Below are 15,001 nucleotides of genomic sequence, written 5' to 3'. Positions count from 1 at the left end.
GAAGAGCAAAATGACAACATGGGCAGAAAATAGCAAATCAGGCCAAGAAAAGCATTAGAAACATTTTTTTTCATATGTGGCAAGGAAGAATGATTATGGTAAGATAATGTTAATGTATGGAAACAGTAAAATGGTATCTGCTGCAGAAGATATTGTTGAGGTATTCAGTGAACAATTTATATGATGTTTCATTCTGATTAGGGTGGAATCATGAAAAACTCAAGATTAAGGAGATATTTAGAGTAGAGGACAGGATTGCTTAATTGTGAGTGCACAGGAGGTATATAGGCATGGGTTCCAGGAGAGTAAAATTGATCCACTGCATAAAGGTGGTGATAAGGCTGCAGCTACAAATTGTAGGCCAGTTTCTATATCTGGAGTTGCTAAGAGTTATTGGGTAGGATACAGAAATGGGTTAACAACAGTAATATTATAAATGCTTGTTAGCATGGGTTTATAAAAGGGAGATAATGTTTTACTGACTTATGTACGATAAAATGCCTTGGACAAGTGAGATGCATATATTGGTATACTTAGATTTTGCAATAGCTTTTGACAGACTGTCCAATGACAAACTGTTAAATAAACTGGAACAGATGGGATTGTATAACAGACTAATGAGTTGATTGACAACTGGTTGTCAGATGTTATTATCATCATTATTATTATCTGAGACCTCTAGGGAGTCAAGGACTCACTGAAGGAAGCTATAAATTACCCAAACCGGCTATCATACCTTCCTTAAATTCGCTCATACTAGATGCACTCACAACACCTAAGGGCAAATTATTCCACTCACTCACTGCTCTGTGGGAGAAAAACCTAGCTCTTACCCCTTTCTTGATTGCAAATAAATTTAACTAATATGGATGCCCGCATGTTCTCTCCCCACCTTCCATATAACAAAAAATTTCATCAGTTGATATCCTATAATACCCATTCAAAAGTTTATAGGTCTCTATCATATCACCTCTCTTTCTCCTGTTAGCAAGTGTATGCAATCCATATACTTGCAGACTCTGGTATAATCTAAATCCCATAATCCAGATATAATCTTTGTAACTCTTCTTTGCATCCTTTCCACAGCTTCTTTATCCCCTTGGAACCCAGGAGACCAAATCTGCACACCCTTTGATAAGACCACACCCAGGTGTGGTCTTATCAAAGCCTTATAAAAAGGCAAAATGACTTGCTTATCCTTACATGTCAAGCTTCACTTCAACATCGCAATTATCCTCTGAGTTGTATTTGCAACTTTTGCTATGCGACCTTTGAACTTTAAATTCTCTATCCACCAATACGGCAAGACCCCTTGCCTGTTCAGTTTCTTGTAGTATAACCCCACTAATATAATATGCTACTGGAACTCTAATCACGCCAAAGTGCATAACTTTACACTTACTGACATTAAATTGACAGCCATTTTTGTTTGCCCAAATTAACAGTCTATTCAAAATCATTTTGTAACTGTTGAATATCAGAAGTATCCTTGATTGCCCTGCCCATCTTTGCATCATCAGCAAGCATTTGGACATCTGATGACAGATCCTGCCTGATGTCATTAATGTATAGATTGGACAATAATGGCCCAAGGACAGAACCATGAGGTACACTACTGGTCACCTTAAATCTGGCAGATTCACACCCACTGTATGCCACTTTTTGATATCTCTTTTTCAACCATCCCCTGATCCAAGTCAAAAGATTATATTTCAATCCCATATTCACCAGTTTATGCAACAGCCTTTAGTGTGTTATCCGATAAAATGCCTTAGAAAAATCCAACATTATCATAGTGTTGTAATAGATTTAACGGTATTGATATGAACATACATGGATAAGAAAATAACTATTTATTAACTTAAAAGCTAATATTTCGCTGGTATTATATCCAGCATCTTCAGAACACACAACACAAAGTTTGTTACAAATGCAAGGCAACCACAATCTGGTGTAACAGTGGGGCTAGTATAAGTAATTGCAGTGTGCAATACAAGACTAAAGTCCTAATAGGGCACCATTTAGCTTAAAAAAAAAAAAAATAGTTCAAAGTTTTGAAATAGTAGTCCAAATAATAGTCTTAGAAAGTTTGAAAAAATAAAAGTAATAAATATTAATTTGGTCTTAGGATGACTGTATCCCAAATCTTTGGTCGATTTATACAGCCATACTTGTTAAGGTTCAGAGTATGTTTTAAGGCTTCTGTTGATTCCAGGAACAACCTCTCTGACTTGTAGAAGCTTTTGTGCATTACTTTTGTTTTTTTCCCAATTGATCCTGTGTGCTGGGGTATCCAAAGCATGGTCTGCCAAACCCGATTTGCCATAGTGAAATAGTGTTCATATCAATACTGTTAAATCTATTACAACATTTCTGACGAACACATAAGCCTATCAACGCGATTATCAGTGTTTACACCTTTCATCCAACTTGTCCGTAACGTTATAAAATATAAGCAAATTTGATAAAACATGACCTTCCTTTAGTTAAACCGATGCTGATCCTTACAGTATAGTATGTTCGTCAACCAATTTCTGTATGCAAGTTCTTACCACCTTCTTTAAAATCTTCCCTACTACACCAGAGATACTGATAAATCAGTAGTTAGACACATCAGTTTTTGCACCACCCTTGTACAATGGAACTATCGTACATTCCTTCCATTCATGGGGTATCATTTCTGAGTTGAGACTCAAATTATACAAACATGTGAAAAAAAAAAAACATGTGAAAGACAATTCAGCTGAATATTCCTTTAGCAAATGGAGTGTCAGTTTAATGCAGCAAAATGAGAAAGTAGGGAAGACAAGAAATCAGGGGTTGATGATTGATAGAAACCTGAAATTTAGGGGACATATTGCAAAGGTAGTGAAGGTAACAGAGGACTGCTGCAATAATGAGAAGGACACTAACCTACAGAGACAAAAGGATTATCATTCCATTGTATAAGACTCTGATCAGACCACAGTTAGACTATTGTTCTCAGATCTGGTCCCCAGGATTTGAAAGGGATAAATTAACTGTGGAAAAGGTACAAAGGCAGATAATAAAGATGGTGTCAGGACTGTACAATGTTACTTATGAGGATCGGCTGAGGGAGTGTGGACTGCAGAGTTTGGTGGAGATAGAAGAAGGAGAGGTGATACGATTGAGACTTTTAAACTGTTGAGAGGTGGTTACAGGGTTGGCACTGGGGAGTTTTTTCGCTTGGTTGAACAGCGGGAAGGAGTCATGACAAGGGGCCATCCCTGGAAGTTATGAAAGGAAACTGTGAGAAAAAGGGTGAGGAGTGGTTTCTTTGCATGGAGGGTGGTTGAACCATGGAATGCATTGCCTGATAGAGTGGTGAGGTCGAGAACTATTAATGCGTTTAAGGAGTGGTATGATAGACTTTGTATTTCCTAGGAGGGACCTCCCTGGATGAGTCTTGATAGACTTGTATTTCTTAGAAAGGACCTCCCACAATGAGTCTTTTGACTCCATGGAGGCATGAATAATAATAATAATAATAATATTCTATCTGTCCCTATAGACAAATTCTTATCCAGGTTATGCAACAGCTTTTCAATCTCATTTTCATGAAACTCTAACTCTTCATCGAATATAGCAGTAGCACTGTGCACCATGTTATATACACCTGGTTGATATATCTTAGCAAAGTGAGCACTCATTAATTGAACAATCTTATTAGTTTCCGACACTCAGGTACCATCTGCATTCAATAAAGTTATTCTTTCACATTCATTCTTTCTTTTGCTTGTGGCATAACAATAAAATTCTTTTGGATTGCCTTTAGCTTGTATGGTGAATTGCTTTTCATACTTTGATTTAGCTTTGTTCAAAATACTTGTTAGTTTTCTGGCCTGAGCTTTATATATTTCATAATTCCTCTCACTTTTATTATTCTCATGATATTCTTTCGATATCACCTTCTTCCTTTGGGCCTCTTGCTTAATAAGGTTACACATCCATTTCACTCCCAACCTATACATCATGATACCATGGGACCAAAGATAGCATTCTCCTAAGTTGATCATAATTTCCAGCTTTGTAGTTCAGCATGTAACCAGTTTTAATCAGAGCATCAATACAATTAGATACTTCTCAAGAAAGTACAGCATGATCACTATCATCAATTGGTGGTAAAATAGCCATATTCTTGACAGAGACCCCCTTCTGATGCTATGAGCAAATCCAACACTCTTTGACCTCGAGTTCCTTCTTTCACATACTGCTTGAGAAAGTTGTCTCCCAACAATTCAATAAATTCCTCTTCTTTCTTATCATGAGATTTCTCTTCTACCCAATCGATGTTTGGAAAATTAAAGTCACCCATAATGATCATTAGTTTGGTACCCATAAGGCTAAATTGGTGATGCATTTCTTTTTCCCCTGCAACTGAGCTGCCAGGTTTGTAGCAACCCACCATATATTTCATTCTGTTAACCTCCACTTCACACCAGAGAGACTGAGACTCACTGCTACATGTGACATTGTTACCATCAGATTCTGATAGCCAGGTTTCACTAATGCCAACAAATCTTAGGCTACATCGTATTCATCATAGGTAACAGAAAGGTGTAAATGGGGATGCATTATCCCAAAAGAGAAAATCACTAGTGGCATGCCACAGGGGTCTGTATTGGGACTATTGTTGTTCAATTTGTATATTAGTGATATTGAGATGTGTTTAATTGGTGATGTGCAGATGTTCACAGATTTTAATCAAAATTGGGAAGAGCAATGCAAAGTCAGGTAGATGTTGTGACCTTACAGGATGATTTGAATAGATTGGTATGGAACTGTCAGTTCAATGATGTAAAGTACAAGGTTTTGAAATTTCATAAGCAATGATGTGATGCAAAGTATATACTTGTTTGGTAAACTTTATAGGAAGTAGATGAGATGAAAGATCTGGGAGTAGTGGTGGTGGTGAAGGACAAGGACCTGAAATTCAGGGGTTACATTGCAAAAGTTTCAAGTCATCACATCAGATAATGGCAATGATGCAGGGGCCTTGAGGCCTTCAAGTGTATACACAATAATCCATATGAGACCTTAATCAGGCCTCATATGGATTACTGTGTACAGATTTGGTCACTGGATTTTCATGTGAAAGGATGCACAGAAGAGGCTACCCCTGGAAATTGTATAAGGTAGGTGTTAGAAGAGAACTGAGCAGGTTCTTTGCACAGAGAGAGTGATTGGTGAGTGGAAGGCATTGCCTGAGTGTGTTGTGAAGAATGTGGACACATTGAATCAGTTTAAGAACAGTTGTGTGTGATAGCGTGTTACTCCCATGATGAATCTCTGACTCCATGGAGGTCAGATGTTAATAATAATAATAACAATAATAATATATTTTATATTTCTCATTCTATCAAAAACAATGTGTATGAGAACAAGGAATACCTGAGATTTCCAAAATCCATGACTGTGTCTTTTATCTGAACACTTGCTCTTATAGCCATGGCAAAGACTCCTAAATTCAGCTGAAAATTATGCAAGGGATATCATGTAAAGCACAAATACACTTGAAGCTCTGCTTTAAAAAACATCAGTTTATAAATACATCAATATAAAACCTATCATGATAAGTACAAGTGTATATAATATAATGATTACCGTAAACTGCATTGTTGCTGATTTGGCTGCTTCTATGGTTCATCATCACTAATAACAATGGAAAAAAAAAAAAAACATTCTCTACATGAGTTCAAAATGAGCTTAATAACGCTTTCTCTTTATTGAACATTGAGCAGACAAACTCTAGCTCTTTAAATTGCATTTTTCCAAGAACCTGGTGGTAGAATTTATGAAATGGATAAAATATCTATTATTACAGTGGTACCTTGGTTTGCGAGCATAATTCATTCCAGAAACGTGCTCGTAATCCAAAGCACTCGTATATCAAAGCGAATTCCCCCATAAGAAATAATAAAAACTCAGATGATTTGTTCCAAAACTCAAAAATATTCATATAAAAATGATTAATACAAAATACATAAAGTAATCGAATTTATTAATTACATTACAATTACATATTACAGTAATTGAATTGGGTAGCATGATTTTCATTTTCACTAACGGAATCACTGCTATCTGTTGACTCTTTTTCTTTTTGTGCGACTTTAACAAGGAACCTATCCAATGACACTTGCTTTTGCCTCCTTTTGAGGATTTCACGGAAATATGACATTGCATTGTCGTTAAACAGATTCATCGCTCGCACAACCACAGCCTTACTCAGGTGGTGCTTTTCTACAAAATGTTGCACTGTTTCCCACAATTTACACACCTCCCTAGACTTCTTAGACGTAGACTTCTTATAAAATCTTGCGATGGCGGCCACTTGCATACCTTTTTCGTGCTTCCTGATGCTTTCCTTCGTAACTTCCACCGTAATCATCTCCTTCTTACCGCCTTCCTTTTCAACCTTTTTCTTCATTGGGGCCATTGTCGTAGTACAGTTAATAAAGAACAGCCACTACATTTGGACACAAAATAAAAAAATGCTTTACGCACACACACATGGTCACAATGCTAGCACGAATGTTGACTATACGAATGAGGTATGCCGACTGAGACCGTGCATGCGAGACAATTATCCACAATCCCGAGCGGCTTGTGATCACGTGACGCTCGGCAGACAAAGCGTATAGGTAATACAGTACTCGTATTGCAAGACGTCGCTCATTTATCAAGTTAAAATTTAGTAAAAATTTTTGCTTTTCTTACGAAACACTCGCAGACCAAGTTATTCGCAATTCAAGGTACCACTGTATTTATATCAGTAAGGTAAATTACATTTGCCTATGAAATTACTAATACTTAAAAATACAGGTAACATATCTGGATCAATGCAAAGGTAGTTAAATACAGCACATCATGCTGCATGGTTGTTGAAGAACACAATAACAAGCAGGGATAGAGGGGTTATTATTCCCCTATATAAAGCTTTAATAAGGTCACATCTGGACTACTGCATGCAGATCTGGACACATGGATTCCATGGGGATGAAGACTTATGGAGAGGATCCAGAGGCAAATTTCAAAGTTTGTGGCAGATCTATGGAATGCTTCCTATGAGAATAGATTGATGGTTTGTGGGCTTCAAAAACTAGCTGATAGGAGAAAAAAAGAAGACATGATAGAAGCATATAAGTTATCAAAGGGGATAGATCAGATTGACACTGCAGACTTTTTTTTTCAGTACATCACAGAAGAGAAAGAACAAGGATTACCCATGGAAATTGTGTAAGAGCAGTTAGCAAGAGTGTTAGGACTATATTTGAGGTTGAATGGGCTGCCAGAATTCTTGTGGGTGCTTCATCAGGGAATGAGTTTAACGAGAGGTATGACGGGTATTATATGAATAATCACTAGTGTATGAATAATGGATTTTCTGCAATGGGTCTTCTGAGTCCATGGAGATATCTGTATAATAATTATAATAATAATAATATAAACCTTCCCAGCATCAGATGCCTTAGTATCATCACACCACTACTTCTTAAAAGAACAGACTCAGGAGAGAGTCTGTAAATTGTCTTTTATTAATGTATTGATTAGATTCAATTGAATTTATTGAAGCTCACCAATTTATAATGGGAGAACCTTCATACAAACAGCTGTATGATAGTGGATTATTTACCATTATTATGGATCTCCAAGGAGTTGTGACTCTCAAAAGATTCAGAATTTCCAAAAATTGGAAATCTATTCTATTACTAAATAATGCCTGCTTGGATTCTTTTGGAATTCAAATAGTTCTGTGTGGCCACAAAACCAACTACTCTTGCACATATTAGAGCAGATGTTCTAATATGAGCTTCAACAGTAAAAAATATTGTTAAAAAAGCAGAGTGATGATAGAGCTTTCTCCACCTTTGCAACGAGCCTCCCGGTGTTGTACCACCTTACCCCAGTCTTGAAAATACTTTCAGGTGCAAAATTTGTTTGCTCACACTTGGATAAAGGATTAAACTAAATTTATTATACTCTAACCAAGTGAAAAATAAACTTTCAACATCTTTCTCTAAATCCAGAGTAATTTAAAAAAGGGTGGCACACCATTTGGCAGAGATGACCTGCTAATGCTTCTGCCTGGTATCTCCACTTGGGCCTGGCTCCCACTGAAGAGACCTCAATAAAGGTCGAAACTAGTCTGGGTTGTGGCCCTTCCCTTAATGCATAACATTAGACATATCTGCAAGGAGATGTGTTTTGCATTATGGGAGATACTGAGATAGGAGTGTTGGTAACTTGATCCACCTTTGCAAGGAGTGCCCTGGTGTTGTACCACCTTACCCCAGTCCTGAAGATACTTTCAGGAGCAAACTTTGTTTGCTCACACTTGGATAAAGGATTAAACTAAATTTATTATGCATTTCACCTGTTTCTCACTCAGATGCTGCTGCAAAAATACCTACAGATAAAGCTGATCTGCATTATTCTCCTCCTACTACTACAACTCCTGCATAAATAACCAAAGGAAATCACTTCTTCCATAGTTTCTGGCAAATGAATTGTGGTCTTAAATACTAAAGTCTTCTAGTCATTACCTCCCAAACTGCAATTAAGTTATGTATCAGCACTAAAATCTGTTGATGTTGTTTTATACACAGGTTGCATCTACTCCACAGCATAATAGCGAACCTATATTCAGCCCATTCCTAAAAATTTCCAACTCCTTGTCTTGTAAAATAACAGAGAAAGCCCTTACGAGTCAACTTGTTCACTGCCTGGAAACCCACCAATTAATCAATGACCACAAATATGGGTTCTGCCACTCTGGATCCATCAAATCTCTTAGTCTGAATCACTTGATCTCTGCACCCTTTCCAACATATCCTCTTCACCATGAAAACACAGCAATTAAATCTATATATAATAATCCATACAAGGCCTGATCAAGGCATTATGTAATCATAATCTCTCTATTTCTGCATGTCAGGATCCTCCGCATCATTGCCATTAACCGATGTGATGTCTTCACAATTTGTGCAATGTGGCTCCTGAATTTCAGGTCATTGTCCATCATCACTCATAGATCTCTCATCTCCTCTAATTCCTTTAAAGTTTCCCCCACCAAGTGTATACTTTGCATCCCATCGTTGCTTCCCAATCTCAAAACCTTACACTTTGCAACATTGAACTGAAAGTTCCACTTACCTGTCCATTCATGTAATCTATTCAATTCCTCTTGTAAGGCCATAACATCTGCTGGACACTGCATTGCTCACCCCAGTTGTGTATCATCTGCAAACAGCTGCATATCACTAGTTAAACCATCCCAATATCATTAACATACAAATTGAACAATAATGGTCCCAAAACTGATCCCTGCAGTACACCACTAGTAACCTTCCTCTTTTGGGATATTGCACCCTCATATACAACTTTCTGATACCTATCTGACAGCCAGTCACTGATCCAACTCAAATGTCTGTTATCCAATCCTATCTGTTTCAATTTATTCTGTAACATTTCAATTTCAATTTTACTGTAACAATCCTGAGATAGTTATCTCTCAAGAAATTCATATTCCTTATTCCCAAATGCTATCTTTTCATTCCAATCTATACCACCATAATTAAAATTACCGATAAAATTACCCCTCCTTTGTTCCCTAATTTTCTTCACCACCAGCCTTCACTTTCCCTGGCCATTAGCAACATCCAACTAAATATGTCTTCCTATCAACCTCCATGTTACACCACTTTGATGGAGTGTTACCAGCTTGTCATGTGGCAGTCTGGCAAAAACCTTTGCAAAATCCAAGTACACACTGTATATGCATCTCCTTGTCCAAAGTCACCTTTTTATAGTACATAAGTAAGTTAGTGAAACATGATCTCCCTTTAACAAACCAATGCTGATAACTGCAGAGAATACTGCTGTTATTTAACTCATTTCTTTATCCTACTTCTTACCAATCTCTCCAGTACCTTCACCACAACTCCAGATATAGAGAATGGCCTATAATTTGAAGCTACAGCCTTAATGCAGTGGAATAGTTTTACCCTGTTTCCACTCCCTTGGAACCTGTGCAGGTACATGACACTTATTAAAGAAGCATGCCAACGCTACTGCCAATTCCCTGGAACATTCTCTTAAGATGCATGGTGATATGTCATCAAATCCTATCACCTTATTGACATCAAGTTTATTTCCTCAAATACCTCCTGCTCACTCACAATTAAGCCACTCTCCTATGTCCTCTACACTTAAATTCCTCATGATTTTACCCTGATCAGGATGAAACACCTTTAAAAAATTGATCTAGTACTTTCATACATTGTGATCATGGTAAGATGAATAATGGTAATAATCAGTTACACGAAGAGTATAAAGAACAAGCCAGGAGAGTGACTCAGTTAGTAAGGAAAAACAGAAGTGCACTATGAACAGAAATTGGTAAATCAGGTGAAGAAAAACCCAAGAGAGTGTTTTAGATATTGGGCAAGTAAAAGGAAGAATGCCCAATATCTAAAACACTCTCTTGGGTTTTTCTTCACCTGATTTACCAATTTCTGTTCATAGTGCACTTCTGTTTTTCCTTACTAACCGAGTCACTCTCCTGGCTTGTTCTTTATACTCTTCGTGTAACTGATTATTACCATTATTCATCTTGTACTTCCTCCAAAGTATCTTCTTTTTCTGGATTTCATGCTTAAGCTCCACATTCATCCACCTTACACCTACCTTATTCAGCCTTTTGGCCATCAGAATACATTCACACACATTGATGCTGCAGTTCCCATGCAGTATTTATTTTCTTACCACTAAACTCATTGTTCCATGTTACTGCTACAAGCCATCTCCTAAGCTTGTTGTATCACCAGCCTTATTCCATGTATCCTTTCCTCACAAAAGTTTGTATATGGCTAGCCACAACCCAGGTGATCACTTCATGATCCCTTTCACTAACTGGAGGAAAGTGTAAAACCCACTCTCTTATTACAACCTGTAATGAAATGATGAAAGCTAGAACTCTCAGTCCTTAAATGCCTTCCTTCACATGCTGTCTGAGATAGTTATCTCTAAAGAATTTCATATTCCTTATTCCCAAATGCTATCTTTTCATTCCAATCTAATCATCATAATTAAAATTATCCCTCATTTGTTCCCTAATCCAAGTTGTTTACACATTTCTTCACCACCAGCCTTCACTTTCCCTGGCCATTAGCAACATCCAACTAAATATGTCTTCCTGTCAACTTCCATGTTATACCACTTTAATGGGGTGAAGATAACTTGGTCGGCTCTAATGCTTCTAAGACAAAGTCTTGCCATTTTCTTGCAAAACAGGATCTTGATTCACCTTCCTTCATCCTCACTAATACACAAATTACTATAATCACATCTCTTCTTCTGACATTTACTTCTAGCAAATGTCAGGCAAAAAAGAGATGTGATTATCTAGTGATTTGTGTATTAGTTCTTAGCATAAACATGATCACATCTTGAAATGGTTTTCAAGATTTGTTTTTTGAAAACCTTTCTAAAAATCTTGACCTTCTAAAAATCATAGCATTCTCTTTCCATCTAAAGCCCACTACTTTTACCCCTTCAGCTACTAACACTCAAATCTTCCCATTCGTAGTATAGTGTTCTCAAGTTTGAATTAATGTGCTGAGAATCTCTTGAAAAACTGCCCAGTTTGTCAATATTCTCGCTCTCTCTTTCAATGATTCACTTTGATCAGTCTCACAGATGGTCCATATACATATCAGAAAACTGCTATGAATATGAAACACTTAAAGAGACTTCAGATTCTGTGTCCTTTATTATTATTATTATTATTTATTAACATGATATACCAAGGGATTGATAACTATACTGATTTTTGACAACTCCATACGCATATTGATAATTTAGGCTATCAGTGCTCTACGGAATGAACTGGGTGATATTTTAAATCCTGAAATATAAGCAGTCCTCAACATCTCTGAAGCTCCAATAAATAAGTAATTATAAAAAAAAAGTTAAAAATCAGAATCAAAAGAAATGTGAAATCCTCCAACATCATAATACTATAAGACAAATACAATTACATCAAGATCACATAACTTTAAATTTTTCATTAGAAGAAGATGTCGGTGCATTATGCTGAGGACATAACTCTGCTGTTGCATTTCAAAAAGTTCCAAAAGTTAAAATAATGGCATCTGTTGAACATAGAATACGCAATCTGCCTTTGGTTATGTCCAATAACATTCATTTATATGTAGTTATTATTATTATTCAGGCCTCCATGGAGTCAAAAGACTCATCATGGAAGGTCCTTCCTAAGAAACACAAAGTCTATCAAGACTCATCGAGGGGAGGTCCCCCCCCCCCTAAGAAACACAAAGTCTATCATACCACTCCTTGAACTCATTGACCGTTCTCGCTCTCACCACTGCATCAGACAATGCATTCCATGGTTCAACCACCCTCCATGCAAAGAAACCACTCTTCATCCTCCTGCTCACAGTTAACTTTCATAACTTCCAGGGATGGCCTCTTGTCATCACTCCTTCCCGCTGTTCAACCAAGCGAAAGAACTCCCCAGTGTCAATCCTGTAACCACCTCTCAACAGTTTAAAAGTCTCAATCATATCACCTCTCCTTCTTCTATACACTAAACTCTGCAATCCACATTCCCTCAGCCGATCCTCATAACTATCATTGTACAGTCCTGACACCATCTTTGTTATCCACCTCTGTACCCTTTCCACAGTTAATTCATCCCCTTCAAATTATGGGGACCAAATCTGAGAACAATAGTCAAGTGTGGTCTGATCAGGGTCTTATACAATGGAATGATAACTGTTTTATCTCTGCAGGTCAGTGTCCTTCTCATTATTGCAGCAATCCTCTGTGTTACCTTCACCACCTTTGCAATATGTCCCCTAAATTTTAGGTTTCTATCAATCATCAATCCCAGATCTCTTGCTCCCCTACTTCCTTTAGTATAACTCCTCCCATAGAGTATGCAGTCTCCCATCGATGTTTCCCAAACCTCAAGACCTTACATTTTGTTGCATTAAACCGATACCACCATTCATTTGCCCATTTATCTAGCTTAGTCAAATCCTCATTCAGGGCTGCTGCATCTGCACTGTTACTAATAATCCTTCCCAGCTTTGAATCATCTGCAACAACTGAACATCCCCCTGCAATCCACTGACAATGTCATTGATATAAAGGTTAAACAATATAGGTCCCAGCACTGAGCCCTGTGGGACCCCACTTGTAACCCTCTGCTTCCTTGAAACTGCCCCACCATACACAACTCTCTGATACCTATTGGACAGCCAATCCTGAATCCAGTTGACCAATCTGACATCCAGACCCATGTGCTGCAACTTAAATATCCGCTTATCATGTGGCACCCTGTCACATGCCTTCGCTAAGTCTAAGAAAATGGCAGCATATGCCTTTCCCTCATCTAATGCTCTTGTAACTTTATCATAAAAGGCTAGCATATTGCTAAAACAAGAGCGCCCGTTCACAAATCCATGTTGACTCTCACAGATAACATTACCCTCATCTGCCCAATGCTTTATACGGTCCTTCACTACTTTCTCCAAGATGTCACTAACTACTGATGACACACAAACTGGTCTATAATTAGACACTTCCAGTCTGCTACCACCCTTATGCAATGGCACTATCTTACCTTCCTTCCATTCCATGGGCACTTTCCAGTAGCCAGACTTTCATTGAAAAGCCAGGTCAAAGGCACTGTCAGTTCCCTAGCACATTCCCTCAAAACTCATGGTGAAATACCATCCAGTCCCACAGCTTTACTGACATCCAGAGTACCCAGTATTTGAAACACACTCTCCTCCTGTACCTCTCAACCTTGAACCTGTCCGATCCCTCTAGCATTAAACTGACTCCTCCAGGATGAAATACTCCAATAAAGTGGTCATTGAACAATTCTACTATGTCCTATGCATCAGTCACTCTATTCTCATTTTTATCCCACAATATCATTCTTCCACAGTCATTTCTCCTCCTACTGGCCACACATTGAAAAAATTCCCTAGGATTTTCTTTGGATCTTAGGGCTAATCTCCTCTCATATTCCAATATCGTCTTCCTTATCTTACTAGTCACGCTTCTGGCCTGTGTCTTGTGCTCTTCATGCATCTTCTCTTCTCCTGTCTCCTTATATCTCTTCCACAGCCTCTTTTTCGCATGCAATTCCTGTTTAATATTGTTTGTCATCCACTTTACTCCAAATTGCATCCTCTTGTTCACTTTTGGTATACAACTTACCATTGCTGCTAACAAATATTCTTTCATAATTTCCCACGCACTAATGATATCCCAGCCTTCCAATTCCTTCCTTCATGAAATTTCCCCAAGTTGACATTTTAGACTATTATAATCACCTGCCTTATAATTCCACATACATTCCCGTCTCTTTGAGACTCCTGCATGTCTATTCATTTTCCAAGTTAAAACCATATGGTCACTCTCTCGAACTGTTGGGAGAGATGTCATCTCAGTTATCATCAACTCTTCTGATGCTATAACCAAATCCAAAACTCTTGAACCTCTTGTTCCCTCTATTACATGTTGCCTAAGACATTTGTTCCTCAAGAATTCTAGAAATTCCATTCCCTTATTACTACATGCATCTTCCTCTCCCCAGTTTATACTACTGTATTCAAAATCTCCCATAACAATCATTCTTCTTGCACTTGCCAAACTCAACTGTCTGTACTCCTGGGTCTGTAGCAATACCCCACTAAATATCCTGTCTTTCCCACCTCTCCCTCACACCATATGCTTTCAAAATCATTAGTGTCACTGCCTGCTACAGTCTCCACTCTTAGAGGACATAGATCGTCACTTATCATAAGCAGTACTCCACCGGCACGCTTTCCCTTCCTATCTTGCTGAAAAATGCTGTACCCGGCGACTTCTATTCCTGTTATTATATCCTCTTCTGTCAACCACGTCTCAGTGATCCCAATAATTTTTGGCCAGGCTGATGCTA

General features: G+C 37.9%; 1 protein-coding gene across 1 annotated transcript in view; it reads right to left on the bottom strand.

Annotated features, from left to right (window-relative positions):
• The window catches only part of stan (Protocadherin-like wing polarity protein stan), a 777,611-nt gene that overhangs the window by 6,232 nt on the left and 756,378 nt on the right, over window positions 1-15,001 (bottom strand). The window contains exon 30 of the mRNA XM_090397383.1: window positions 5,413-5,492. Within this exon, the coding sequence (XP_090253509.1) occupies window positions 5,413-5,492 (80 nt within the window). The remainder of the gene's footprint in view (window positions 1-5,412; window positions 5,493-15,001) is intronic.

The sequence above is a fragment of the Typopeltis vanoorti genome, chromosome 1 (genome assembly GCF_054136105.1).
Source record: "Typopeltis vanoorti isolate ZY-2024b chromosome 1, IOZ_Tvanoo_1.0, whole genome shotgun sequence".
In the NCBI taxonomy this organism is placed as follows: domain Eukaryota; kingdom Metazoa; phylum Arthropoda; class Arachnida; order Uropygi; family Thelyphonidae; genus Typopeltis; species Typopeltis vanoorti.
This window is presented reverse-complemented; position numbering and strand designations above follow the sequence as displayed.